This window comes from Protopterus annectens, chromosome 8.part0 (assembly GCF_019279795.1).
Source record: "Protopterus annectens isolate FY-2018-M chromosome 8.part0, PAN1.0, whole genome shotgun sequence".
NCBI lineage: Eukaryota > Metazoa > Chordata > Ceratodontiformes > Protopteridae > Protopterus > Protopterus annectens.
The window spans coordinates 639312189-639327937 of NC_056741.1; the positions used below are offsets into that span (position 1 = coordinate 639312189).

At 43.3% G+C, this 15749-nt stretch overlaps 1 protein-coding gene across 1 annotated transcript in view; it reads left to right on the forward strand.

The window, feature by feature from the left end:
• CACNA1F (calcium voltage-gated channel subunit alpha1 F) overlaps positions 1–15749 on the forward strand; it is a 4101209-nt gene that overhangs the window by 364956 nt on the left and 3720504 nt on the right. The window contains 1 exon segment of the mRNA XM_044079296.1: positions 871–1010. Coding sequence (XP_043935231.1) covers positions 871–1010 — 140 coding nt within the window.

A 15749-nucleotide genomic window follows, 5' to 3' on the forward strand; every position in this document is an offset into this window, starting at 1 on the left:
ATGTGTTGTCCTGTCCTTCCTGTAATTATAACTTTATAATTAGCAAAAGTTGCCATATCACAAGATTGCTTATTTAGAAATGTAAGCTGTATTCAGATATATTGCTATTTCTCTTTCTTATTGGTTCATGTTGTAACAATGTATTACATTTTCTTTTCTATATGTATCTTTGTTTGCCATGGGGAGTAATTGAAAAGGATCTTTGGAGTAGCTGGCTTCCCTGGTTAAAATAACAATAAGTAACTGACTGGATGTAAATCATTTGATTTGAAACAAGATGTTTAGTTAATTATAATATTTTATTTTAACAAATGTACCGTAAGGGAGTATATTGACCCTGCAGCATGACAACCAAATGAGTTATCTTCATCTTACCTTAGTGGTCTTAATATCCCCATTGCATATTTAGAATATTTGTCTATGTTGGTCATGTTATAGCCATATACATAATTGTAGATGCAGTTGGGCAGTCACAGTGATATTTCTCAGCAGTGTAAATGGTAATTTATGCAGAAACTAGAAAATAAATAAAGACTGTGGGGTCCATATGGATCTCCAAGGCAGGTAGATTATTTTTCTGCCAAAAAATGAAGTAATGCACTATGTAGGTCAATGTACTCTTTTAATACATGGCCGGACTTATTCTATTATCATTATTTTTACATCTTTTGTCATCTAGCAATAAATGCCTTCTGTACTGCTACAACTTTAGCCATGTAACTGTATTCAACAATTATTTTCAGACTTCCTGAAGATTTCTGTGATTCCATAGTAGTTGTGTACTGTTGTGTTTTTTTCTAGGATGAGGTCGTATACAAACTGCAATATTAGTTTTTTGTCAAATGTTTTCTGTTTTTGTGTTTCTTTTAGGAACAAGTAGAATATGTGTTTCTGATCATTTTTACAGTAGAAACCTTCCTAAAAATCATTGCCTATGGATTGGTGATGCACCCGAGTGCCTATATCCGTAATGGATGGAATCTTCTTGACTTTGTTATTGTTATAGTAGGGTAAGAAATGCAACTACTCTTTTTATTCTCCAAAAAAGTTTTTCATGTGTGATTTGTTAGTTGAAATGATGGCTTATATAGCTGTTGATTTGTATGGTACATAGTGCTTATGGTATAATATTGATATGTTCAGGGTATTAAACATCCCTCAAATTATTGTTTTTATCAATCGTGTTTGCTTTTGTAATGCCCAAAATGCCACCCTATTATTGCTTGGTTGTGTATAGCATATGGCACTAGTTGTAACATCAACACACGTTACAGGCTATGGAAAAACTAGACATCTTCTTTGTTACATACTTTGTTGAAAGCACCAGCAGTCTGCATTTGAGGATTTGGCCTTCCTAATCTGATTTTTTTTTTTTTTTGGTGAAAGTTCCATTAATGGCTAAGATCACCCAATCAGTAACAGTTAAGTATTTGGAAATTTTACACCACTGTAGAAGCTCCAGTTACTTTACACATATCCCAGGATTCGGCAAGCTCTGCACAGTGTGCAGGAATAGTGTAAGAGCTGATGCACGCAATATGGCCAACAAACGATCCAGGAACGAGCTCCCGGGATGTGCACGAGCGCTCCTACACTATTCCTGCATGGACACAGCTCCTGTATGCTAATTACTCCATTTGCAGGTGAAAACCATGCAAATGAGGTTAATTAGCAATCCAGGAAGCAGGCAGGCGTCTGTGCAGGAATAGTGTAACCTGAAGAAATGTATTCGGCTACTAACCAAATACATTTCTGCAAATTACAAAATGGGGGCATGACAGCTCCAAAGAAAGCATGTATTCAATGTAGTAGACATACCAATGGCCAAATATATGGCCGTTGGCATGGTAAATAGTTGCAAGATTATAAAAAAAATATTTTTTGGGCCGATTTCGGCCATTTAAGTGTAGGGCAGTGATGCGCAAACGGGATCGGCCCAAAAATAAGAAAAAAAGTTGGAAATAAGCTTTTAAATCAAAATCAGCATTCTGCCATAATAGTCAATGGCATGCATAAGACAACAATACCATGGAATAGTGGTTGCTAAGGGGGAAGGCTGAGTGTCAGTTTTGTAATCATGCATTAGCAGTCAGTTTTATGCAAATGAGGGGACTGATACTGAATCACAGATTTCCTCTCATTGTTAGCTTGCACTCAATTATGCAGGTGCAGCAACACCATGGTATAAGCATAAGAGGTAGATGACTTCATAAGGGGGAGTGTCATGCATGCTGTAAGCTTATTGGAGCTCTGTGGCTCGTATTTGCATGTAGCTAAGCACAGCTAAGGAAGGGATGTGTGTCTGAGGCTGCCTAGCAGTGTTTACATTGCCTAAACCGGTTTGCGCACCATGCACCAGGTTTTAAACAAAACAAACAAAAAAATAAATAAAACAGGAAATAGCAGCTGTGTTTACATCTGAGCACTGGGTATGTGCAGCGTGCCTCAAGGCTTAAACGGGAAGGCAATGGGAAGGGAAAACAGCAGAAGGAAGGCAATTAAGGAGAACTAGCACAGCTGGCAGGTAAATTGTATCAGAATCAGCCAATTACAAAGGCAGCAGTCCAGCCCAGCACACTACTATAAACTATGCAAACACCTTTCACTCTGTTTTTTCCCACAAACTCTACACCACTGGTCTACACAGATGGGAAAATTTTGCCTGACAAAACTAGCAAAATGATAGGGGCTGCTTTTGCCCACATACATCAATATGTGGAAGAGGCTGAGGGTGGTGAGGATGGCTGACTGCCAACCCACAGTGAGGAGAAGGAGAAGAGTGTACACACCCAGGGTAACCTACCAGGGGCTACATGAGCTTGAGATAGTGGAGTGCTGTAGGGTGGACAGGGACATCCTACAGCAAATTGTTGAGCTGTGCCAGCCATGCCTCACACACAGAACCAACAGAGGGGAACCCATCCCATTGGATACCAAGGTATGTGTAGACTTAAGAATACTAGCCACAGGTACCTTCCAAATGCCAACTGGGGAAATCATGGGGATCTCACAGGCATCAGCATCCAGGGTACTCCACCAGCTCCTGATGCCATGTCAGCACATGCCGGTGAGCACATATATTTCCTCAACACCTGTGAGGTATTGACCAGCAATATGCATCTCTTCCACCAAATAGCAGAATACCCTGAGGTAGTGGGTGCTATAGACTGCACGCACATACACATCAAAGCACCACCTGTTGAGCCAGGGTAGGGTCTACATAAACCGCAAGGGCTTCCCCTCCATCAACTGCCAGGTTGTGTGCGATGCCCAGGGCATTAAAATTAATGTGTGTGCTGGCAGCCCTGGAAGCTATTACGGCTCCCACATCTGGCATATGACACAGCTGTACCAGAGATTTGCCACTGGGTGCATCCCATATGGCCACCTAGTGGGGGATGCTGGTTACACACTGGAGCCGTGGCTGATGACATCCATCAGAAATGCACACACACCTGAACAAGAACTCCATAATGAGGCACACGCATGTGTTTGGGATGCTGAAGTCACGGTTCCAGTGCCTGGACATAGCTGGTGGAGCCTTGCAGAACTCTCCACCTACATGTACACAAATTTTCATTGTATGTGCCATGCTACACAATATGATCCTGCAGAAGCAGCTGCAGCAGGAACAGCACAGGGCATGGTCACACAGCCCCCCCACCATTGCCAAGGCCAGCACAAGCACAGAGTTACTCGGAGGAGGAACAACCTGAGCCTCCCCATGTAGGCAGAAGGAGCTGTGCCCAGGCTTTGGCAAAGAGGCAATGCATAGCACATACACTGACATGATAGGAACTCAGGGAATGACACCTCTCTCTGACTCGCACATACAGTAAAAAGGGTTGCCAAACATGACACCACCTGCACTGGCACAGCCACAAGGTAAGTCATTCTTCCTGTCAATTGCTGAATGTAGTAGTATGTTCTGGTAGTTGTAGCTATGGTATGGATGTGAGCATGCAAGGGAATTGGGTGACTGGATGGGATGGCAGCAGATAGTGGACACCTCTATGGGCAGCATGAAGTACATAAATACTGGTGTCAACAAAGTAGGCAGTATTAGACAACATGACAAATCCCACTGCAGTACATGTAGTGGCCTAAATGTGTGTCCATATGACACACGCATGCATGTCAGTGAGGCTCACATACCCAACAACAGCCTCAGCCAGCAGGACAGATGTAGATGACCATAAAGAAAGGCAATGCTAAGGCCTCCAATTAATGGCAATGGAGAACAGCCCCCCTCCAGGCCTACACAGACAGACTACAACAGATTAGGCAGTTGTATGTTAGTTCTGCAGGGTAAGAAGTCTGAAACTGAAATGTAGGTCAATAAAACCTAAGATCTGTACTCTACTGATATGCCTCTGGTCTGCATGATAGGTCAGAATGCAAAACGAAATGGAAGCCAACAGAGTACCTGAAATACCAGTACAGTTGTCGCAAATGTTTACAGTTGTCAGGTTTGCCCCCCCCCCCCCCAGTCCTGTGTAGAAATGCAGTAACATGGACGTGTAGGTTTAATAACAGTGGAGCACAAATTATCTGAGCTGGCCCAATTTACAGGATAGATTATTGCATGTGTACAATATGCAGGGCTCTGTGTGTTATGTTGTTGTGTGTTGTATATTGTGTGGAAGTGGTCAGCATGTAGACATGGAGGGTTGTGTCCCGGTGGCCTATGGCCAGTACTGTCAATGACAGGGCCATGTTCTGACAACTGCAGTGCCAACCACAATGCATCCCAGCAAGACCCAATTCAGCAGTCATCAATACTCATTGTTCAGATGTCAATGTCTGTCACCATCTGAAAAGATGGACATGCCGTGAATGTGGGCCCAGACATTAACACAGTACACAGTTGGACGTACCCTAGACAGAGTACATAAAATGCAACTGTCAACTGCACACACCTTTGGAATTGTACATAAAGGTTAGCAGAACATTAGTTGTCTGTGTAATATGGAATACTGATGTAGTCTGGCCAATCACTGGAAGACCACAAAAAGCACAGGTATGAAGTAATGAGAGACTGCCTATGTCCTCGCCAAGGCAGCATAAGGGGAGTGTCCCAGGTATATCTGTGAGTCAGCTGCATGAAGCTTCCATATCACACATGCACTCAGCTCACCCCACCATCAGCCACAGGTTTATTACAGGTCATATCCCTGCTGTTGGGAATGAGTACTGTATGACCCCCACTTTTGTATGAGAATGCCCTCAGAATGCAGCATGCTGAAGAGGTGTCCCATGCAGGTGTGTCCCTAGCTGTAAGCAGCACTTTGCCAGCATCCAGACCAGTGGATTAATATGGACAGGAACTATTGCCATTAACACCTCGTACATTTACCCTGTCACCCGGCGGGAATACTGTGGCTTGCAGCCGGGGACTGTAGGAGTGACAGAATGCACTGGCCTGTACAGATGGCCTGCATTACTACCAAATGCCCTACAGTCCTCTGTCAAAGGCCTGTGCCTCACCCGTGCTGCCAGTGTATGTTATCTCATTGGGTCTCAACTAACAACATAGCACAGTCCACAGAAAGCAAATGCAAGGCCATGTCGACAAATCCCAGTAGCATGCATAAACTGTGGAACAACCCCTAAATAATGCTGGGATGAAAGGAAGGGATACTTCGCAGATATCACTCGCATAATGTTAGGAAGAAGATAGAATAACAGAGTGGGGGGTGTAGAAGAGTGGACGCCATGGAGTGTGTGAAACTCTGATGTGTGCCCATACTACCCCTGCCTGCAAACCCAGTAATGGGTGGCTACAAACCCACTCGTAAACCACAATTTGAAGAGGAACTAACCAGATGTATGAGCTCTGCCTCTGGGTAACCTGGGTGAATCTGTACAGCTGAGAGGTATGGCCACAGCAGGATATTGCCATTCTGTTATGTCAATAGATGTACAAGCAGGGGATCCTCAGCCACCACAATACCAAGGTGCTGGACCGTTTACACAGACCATCAGCAAGTGTCTGCAGCTAACCCTCCAGAATGGCATGAGTGTGCAAGAATATGTAGGCTGCAGACCACAATACTGGACACAGCTTCATTCATCTTGTATTTCCCAGGAAATAACTGTGAGCAAATAAGTATATCTGTCAGTAGTTGAAGACATAATACATCACAGTGTAAAACAATACATATGTCTGAATATCTCTGCTAACACCAACCATGTAACACAAGCAGCACAGACACAATAGTTACAGTATCCCACTATCTTTCGCCCATTGTGACTCCATATTGTCATCTTATCTGTAGATATCCTGCAGCAACAGGTTGCTAGCTGTAGGTGTAGAACACAAAATCCTAGACTGGAGTACAACCTACCTGGAATGGATTCACACACTCAATACAGAAGGTCATACTGGGCATGCTCCTACACTTAGAGAAATGAAGCCCATGTCTGACAACAACAGTGGACTATACATATCTGTCACTAGCAGATGTCTGTGCACACACACCACATCGCACACTATTCATGATTTGCACACACATTGGATAGGAATACTCACACATATCGAAGGCCAACACACTATTATAGGTCAAACATACACACACAGAGATGTGGGGAAGAGGGAGGCAGACAGTAACAAAGAGATTGCCATCATGAGGCCTGTCTCACCCACCACTCATCCACTTGGCCAATACCACATGATGTGCCTATGTCAATCACTGTTGACATTTGCTTTTCGTAGCCCTCAGACCTATAGTGTCTGTGGTCCTTGTGATAACTGTGTAACATGATAGTGCAAATCAGTATTCATCTAGCATTTGTATACCCAGCCCTGTCAAATGTAAAGTTGTGTTTGACTGAGTGTTGTGTGTATGTTTCCAGAGGAATGGTTTATGGCCCATTCACACACACTGCACTTCCCATATCCCATGTTAGCACTCATGCTGATGTCAGTCACCTTAAAATAACCTTCTGGCCAATTCTCAGCCCCATAATCTCCATGGCACATGCGATAACTATATAATGCTGTAGTGCAACATCCTATTTAGGTAGGAGTTCCAATCCGAGACATGGCAACTGTGAAACTCTGTGTGTTTGTGTAGAGATTAATGATTTTGAGGCCATTCACAGTTACTACACCTCCCATTGCCCTGCTTTAGCAAGCCTGCTGATGTCAGTCACCTTGAAATACCCCTTTGGACAAAGGCCAGCCCTATAAGCTCCATGGTGCGTGCAATAACTGTGAAATGCTATAGTGTAACATACTAGTGAGATAGGAGTTCTAATCCCAGACATGGCAACTGTGAAACTCTGTGTGTGTGTGTGTGTGTGTGTGTGTGTGTGTGTGTGTGTGTGTGTGTGTGTGTAGAGAGTAATGATTTTGAGTCCATTCACAGTCACTACACCTGTCATTGCCCTACTTTAGCAAGCCTGCTGATGTCAGTTACCTTGAAATACCCCTGTGGATAAAGTCTATCCCTATAAGCTCCACAGCTCGTGCCATAAATGTGGCACAATGTAGTAGCAGTAACTACACAGGTATGGGTTTGAATCTCATATGTGGCAAGTGTTTGTGTTTGTACATATGTATGTGTGTACCTCAAAGACTTTGGCCCCATTTACACCCAGTACACATCTCAGAGCCTGAATTTAGCAGCCCTCCAGATATCATCCACCGTACAAGTACTTTTTGCCAACCCTAAACCAAGTCAGGTCAGTGGTGCATGTGGTAAATGCGTAACATAATGGTCCATAAAGATTGTTAGAGGTTTGAACCTCACATCTGGCAAATGTAAATGTGTGTTTAGGGTAAAATTATTTTTGGGATCTCTCCCCCACTACATCACTCAGTGCCAGTATTTACAAGGGTTGGTGATGTTCCTCACCTTAGAAGTACCTTGGGATAACATTTATCCTATAAGCTCCGTGGCGCATGCGATAATGGTGGTACACTGTATTAGCAATACATAGCTAGGTAGGGGGTTGAATCTCAGCACTGGCAAGTGTGTGTATGTGTGTGTGTGTGTGTGTCATCAGTTTCCTGTGTGGAGGTTGCTGTGATTGTGTAATAACAAGATGCATTGTGGGGCGGGATTTGCTAAAGTATTATATTGAGGACCTAGTATATGTCACAATGTCCACCTACAAGGACAACAGATGTCATACACCAGAGAGGCTGGTGTAGACAATCCATAGCTCTACATGTGACGTTATGGATTGGTGAACAATATAGGCAACCTTTGTATTACTCAGAGAACACTCTCCACCCGTGTTGCATACACAAACACACTTGGATAGGCAACAACCACTATATTGGTAGTTCCCTGCATATTCCCTCACAGGCAGTAACCACGGTGTGATTGCAGTGGACTACATGCCTGTTGACCACAACAGTGCCACTGACATCAGAAAGTACTGTGATGTGTTACATCTCCTGACTGTGTGTTATCCAGCAAGTAAAAGTACATGGCACCCTGTTCTATCCCTGCAGTAGGCAAATAAATGCTTACAGTGGTCCTTTTGCTATGTCCCCCACTGAATGCCTGCACCAACTGTAGAGTCTACAAATGTAACCCAGAAAGGGAATACCATGCCTTATACACATAACCTGTATGGACAGTCGCCACTAACTCCACTGAATACCTGTGTCATGCTGTCAATATAGGTGCAAGCACAACTTCAATTCCATAGCCAGGTCTCCACAAATGAGGTCAGGAATGCTACATCAGAAGATCACAATCTGTACACACAACATGCCCCAGAGACCTCAAGTACACTTTCACATGTCAAAGAACATGTGTGTGGGACATGTGTACAACCCAGACACTGGAATATAGATCACACACATGAGAGGCAGTGCACATCACTGGCCACACACAATAGTAACTAAGATGAGTGGATGGTGAGTACAATACCCACCTGCGGGGACCAATACAAGGACTACACCCCTGAGCCACACTGGAGACTATTGTCATGTAGCCTTATGCCAAGGTATTCCCTTTGCCTAGCCGTATACAGCCTTCAGGCCCATTCACCTCCTACACACCTGTGAAGCAATGAACCTATGCATCTCAGTACTGGTGTGTGTGTGTGTGTGTGTGTGTGTGTGTGTGTGTGTGTGTGTGTGTGTGTGTGTGTGTGTGTGTGTGTGATTGTGGAGCCTAATGATTTTGAAGCCATTCACAATCACTACACCTCCCATTGCCCTACTTTAGCAGGCCTGCTGATGTCATTCACCTTGAAATAACCCTTTGGCCATGTATCAGCCATAAAAGCTCTGTGGCGCTTGTGATAACTGCATAATACTGTAGTGTAGCAAACTAGTTAGGTATGAGTTCTAATCCTGATCTTGCCAACTGTGATTTTGTGTGTGTGTGTGTGTGTGTGTGTGTGTGTGTGTGTGTGTGTGTGTGTGTGTGTGTCTCCTTTGACACCTGCTTTTGTGGACATTTACATGTACTACACTTCCCTTATCCCTCATTTAGCACTGTTGCTGATGTCACTCACCTTCAAAGATACCTTTCGACAGCTCTCCAACATGTAAGCTCCGTGGCAAGTGCAATAACTGCATAACACTGTAATAGCAATACATAGTCGGGTAGGGGTTTGAAACTCAGTACTGGTAAGTGTGTGTTTGTTTTGTGTCATCAGTATCCTGTGTGGGTTTTGGGGTGATTGTGTACTGACAGGATCCATTGCAATGTGGGTTTTGCTACATCATTATACTGAGAACCTGCATGTCCCATTGTCCACATTACAAGGCCAACAGTTTTCAAACACTGTAGAGGTTGTTGTAGACAATCCTCAGCCATAAATGTGTACAGCCATGTGCAATTACTGTGTGACAGTATGGATTAGTAAACAATATAGGCAACTGTTATAATAACCAGATACCACTCTCCAGCCACGGATCATACACAAAATCTCTTCCACCCTTCCTTTCTTACTTTGTCTCTCTCTCTCTCTCGCCCTCTCTGGTGGATGTGGAAAAGTACATCTGTTTCGCATAGGCAACAGTTTGAGTTTTGTAAGGAATTTTCATGATCAGCTGATGGCCTGTGCACAAATTGCAGTCCCCCACTTGCTTATTACATATGGAACAGCTGTAGTATCATTCCTATAGCCAATTGCATGGAAAAACACTCTTATAACTAAGCACTTTGTGTGGGTGTTTGTCCCTTTCCTTCACTGTGAGCAGGACTTCATTTGGGTGTTTGACAGACAGCATCACAGAGGGTAGTTGGAAATACCTCTTACAACATACACTGTGGAGACAGGCCAACAAACAGGAGGGGGATGTTCCAGACATGGGGACAAAATGTAAGTATTGCTGTTCTACATTTGAAGTAATGTTGGTTTAACAGTGTTTGTGTGTGGATATGGCTGCTCTACATGATTTAAAGTCTGGTATGACAGTGTTATGTGGCTGAGGAAACTCTCCCCTGTAGGGCTTTCTGCAGACTGTCCAGAGTTTAGAGTCTTACATGTGTTGTGTTACGCACACATTTCCTATCTTTATATATGCAGTAGCATACTCTGATGATTGCAGTCAGTACATGGTGACATCCATGTGAGTTACTGACTTCATATCCCTAGAAGAGATATGTCACAACAAACCCTGTTACACCAGGACATTTCTCAGTTTATCACAGCAATATGTCAATATTGGCCCTGTGTTTGTGCCTCCGTCCCCCAAGTCTGTCACACTTTGTCCATATGTCATGCAGTAAGAGGGGCATATGTACAGTACATCATTATTTATTGACATCATACCTGATAACAAGCCAGTGGGATATCAGACTGCTAGACATGTTATGTATAGTAGGCCTTATTAATAAGGTCTGTGTACTTATGGTAATTGTTGACAGAGTGTGTATTGTGAATATGTTACTTGGCCTGTGTACAGACTGTGGTAGATGTCATTGTTCTTGGTCCTGTTCTATCTGATGTTACATTATGCTCCTGTTTATGGTACCCTATCAGCGTACAGGTTTGTAGGGCCAGACTGACACATGTCCCATACCACAGTTAAGCATCAGACTGCACTGTGTATTGGCCCAGTATATGTAGGGTTAATGTGTGAGTGGCTCATAGGAGAGTGGTATTGTTCACACAGTCCATATACTTTAATATTACTTAGGCTTACCATAATGTGACTGTGTACACATTGGTTGTGGGTATGCACTTCCACACTGGTGTCTGTTACTCCATGCTGTTACATCCCTGTAGTGCCTGCTATATTTGCAAGTACATGCGTATTCCCCCATGGGAAATTTGGGTCAGTGTTGTGGCAGTCTGCCTATAGTTTGCACAGAGCTTTGTGACATGCCTAACAGCTCAGTATATTTACCTAGTCTGATGTTATGTCTAGACATTTGTCAGATGTACTGTTGCCTGGCCACCATAACTATTGTGTATTTCTGACAAAGCAGTGGGATGCTGTAAAGATCTATGTCACTAACTGGTGTGAAGTATGTGGGCTTCGGACCTCTGCTCCTCCAGTTAATGTGTGTTAGGACAGACAGGTGTGTGTGAATGCATCAACTGTGTGAGTTTATCTATTCCAGTATTTTTGGGATATCCCCATTTACATGGCTGTAAACATCCACTTTGTCAGGCTTTGTCCACACGTCTTGCACAAAGGAGTGCTGTGTATACCTCTGCACTGACCAGATTTTATCAGACTGTCCACGTTTATTGGTTATATCTCTGCTGTATTCCACAGAATCATTACTGTGATTTGAGTGGTACTTCACTATGATGATCTTATGATGTCTATCAGTAACTGATGGCGTACGTGTCAGTATCAGAAGTGACTTCCCACACATGTCTGTTAACACAACCCCTGTAATTGTAGTAACATTCTACATTTATACCTGCAATACTTACATGACATCCCCTTTCACTAGGAGGTTGTGACTACTGGTGCTGAGGTATGACTCCACTACATGTTATGGGCATATATTTTGTGTACATGTGTATATATGTGTGTGTGTATATATATATATATATATATATATATATATATATATATATATATATACACACATACATACATATATATTTATATAAATATATATATATATATATAAAATATTATATATATATATACATATATATATATCTATATATCTATATCTACTGTGAGCAAATAAGTATATCTGTCAGTAGTTGAAGACATAATACATCACAGTGTAAAACAATACATATGTCTGAATATCTCTGCTAACACCAACCATGTAACACAAGCAGCACAGACACAATAGTTACAGTATCCCACTATCTTTCGCCCATTGTGACTCCATATTGTCATCTTATCTGTAGATATCCTGCAGCAACAGGTTGCTAGCTGTAGGTGTAGAACACAAAATCCTAGACTGGAGTACAACCTACCTGGAATGGATTCACACACTCAATACAGAAGGTCATACTGGGCATGCTCCTACACTTAGAGAAATGAAGCCCATGTCTGACAACAACAGTGGACTATACATATCTGTCACTAGCAGATGTCTGTGCACACACACCACATCGCACACTATTCATGATTTGCACACACATTGGATAGGAATACTCACACATATCGAAGGCCAACACACTATTATAGGTCAAACATACACACACAGAGATGTGGGGAAGAGGGAGGCAGACAGTAACAAAGAGATTGCCATCATGAGGCCTGTCCCACCCACCACTCATCCACTTGGCCAATACCACATGATGTGCCTATGTCAATCACTGTTGACATTTGCTTTTCGTAGCCCTCAGACCTATAGTGTCTGTGGTCCTTGTGATAACTGTGTAACATGATAGTGCAAATCAGTATTCATCTAGCATTTGTATACCCAGCCCTGTCAAATGTAAAGTTGTGTTTGACTGAGTGTTGTGTGTATGTTTCCAGAGGAATGGTTTATGGCCCATTCACACACACTGCACTTCCCATAGCCCATGTTAGCACTCATGCTGATGTCAGTCACCTTAAAATAACCTTCTGGCCAATTCTCAGCCCCATAATCTCCATGGCACATGCGATAACTACATAACGCTGTAGTGCAACATCCTAGTTAGGTAGGAGTTCAATCCGAGACATGGCAACTGTGAAACTCTGTGTGTTTGTGTAGAGATTAATGATTTTGAGGCCATTCACAGTCACTACACCTCCCATTGCCCTGCTTTAGCAAGCCTGCTGATGTCAGTCACCTTGAAATACCCCTTTGGACAAAGGCCAGCCCTATAAGCTCCATGGTGCGTGCAATAACTGTGAAATGCTATAGTGTAACATACTAGTGAGATAGGAGTTCTAATCCCAGACATGGCAACTGTGAAACTGTGTGTGTGTGTGTGTGTGTGTGTGTGTGTGTGTGTGTGTGTGTGTGTGTGTGTGTGTGTGTGTGTGTGTGTGTGTGTGTGTGTGTCTGTGTGTGTGTGTAGAGAGTAATGATTTTGAGTCCATTCACAGTCACTACACCTGTCATTGCCCTACTTTAGCAAGCCTGCTGATGTCAGTTACCTTGAAATACCCCTGTGGATAAAGTCTATCCCTATAAGCTCCACAGCTCGTGCCATAAATGTGGCACAATGTAGTAGCAGTAACTACACAGGTATGGGTTTGAATCTCATATGTGGCAAGTGTTTGTGTTCGTACATATGTATGTGTGTACCTCAAAGACTTTGGCCCCATTTACACCCAGTACACATCTCAGAGCCTGAATTTAGCAGCCCTCCAGATAACATCCACCGTACAAGTACTTTTTGCCAACCCTAAACCAGGTCAGGTCAGTGGTGCATGTGGTAAATGCGTAACATAATGGTCCATAAAGATTGTTAGAGGTTTGAACCTCACATCTGGCAAATGTAAATGTGTGTTTAGGGTAAAATTATTTTTGGGATCTCTCCCCCACTACATCACTCAGTGCCAGTATTTACAAGGGTTGGTGATGTTCCTCACCTTAGAAGTACCTTGGGATAACATCTATCCTATAAGCTCCGTGGCGCATGCGATAATGGTGGTACACTGTAGTAGCAATACATAGCTAGGTAGGGGGTTGAATCTCAGCACTGGCAAGTGTGTGTATGTGTGTGTGTGTGTCATCAGTTTCCTGTGTGGAGGTTGCTGTGATTGTGTAATAACAAGATGCATTGTGGGGCGGGATTTGCTAAAGTATTATATTGAGGACCTAGTATATGTCACAATGTCCACCTACAAGGACAACAGATGTCATACACCAGAGAGGCTGGTGTAGACAATCCATAGCTCTACATGTGATGTTATGGATTGGTGAACAATATAGGCAACCCTTGTATTACTCAGAGAACACTCTCCACCCGTGTTGCATACACAAACACACTTGGATAGGCAACAACCACTATATTGGTAGTTCCCTGCATATTCCCTCACAGGCAGTAACCACGGTGTGATTGCAGTGGACTACATGCCTGTTGACCACAACAGTGCCACTGACATCAGAAAGTACTGTGATGTGTTACATCTCCTGACTGTGTGTTATCCAGCAAGTAAAAGTACATGGCACCCTGTTCTATCCCTGCAGTAGGCAAATAAATGCTTACAGTGGTCCTTTTGCTATGTCCCCCACTGAATGCCTGCACCAACTGTAGAGTCTATAAATGTAACCCAGAAAGGGAATACCATGCCTTATACACATATCCTGTATGGACAGTTGCCACTAACTCCACTGAATACCTGTATCATGCTGTCAATATAGGTGCAAGCACAACTTCAGTTCCATAGCCAGGTCACCACAAATGAGGTCAGGAATGCTACATCAGAAGATCACAATCTGTACACACAACATGCCCCAGAGACCTCAAGTACACTTCCACATGTCAAAGAACATGTGTGTGGGACATGTGTACAACCCAGACACTGGAATATAGATTACACACATGAGAGGCAGTGCACATCACTGGCCACCCACAATAGTAACCAAGATGAGTGGATGGTGAGTACAATACCCACCTGCGGGGACCAATACAAGGACTACACCCCTGAGCCACACTGGAGACTATTGTCATGTAGCCTTATGCCAAGGTATTCCCTTTGCCTAGCCGTATACAGCCTTCAGGCCCATTCACCTCCTACACACCTGTGAAGCAATGAACCTATGCATCTCAGTACTGGTGTGTGTGTGTGTGTGTGTGTGTGTGTGTGTGTGTGTGTGTGTGTGTGTGTGTGTGTGTGTGTGTGTGTGTGTGTGTGTGTGTGTGTGTGTGTGTGTGTGTGTGATTGTGGAGCCTAATGATTTTGAAGCCATTCACAATCACTACACCTCCCATTGCCCTACTTTAGCAGGCCTGCTGATGTCATTCACCTTGAAATAACCCTTTGGCCATGTATCAGCCATAAAAGCTCTGTGGCGCTTGTGATAACTGCATAATACTGTAGTGTAGCAAACTAGTTAGGTAGGAGTTCTAATCCTGATCTTGCCAACTGTGATTTTGTGTGTGTGTGTGTGTGTGTGTGTGTGTGTGTGTCTCCATTGACACCTGCTTTTGTGGACATTTACATGTACTACACTTCCCTTATCCCTCATTTAGCACTGTTGCTGATGTCACTCACCTTCAAAGATACCTTTCGACAGCTCTCCAACATGTAAGCTCTGTGGCAAGTGCAATAACTGCATAACACTGTAATAGCAATACATAGTCGGGTAGGGGTTTGAAACTCAGTACTGGTAAGTGTGTGTTTGTTTTGTGTCATCAGTATCCTGTGTGGGTTTTGGGGTGATTGTGTACTGACAGGATCCATTGCAATGTGG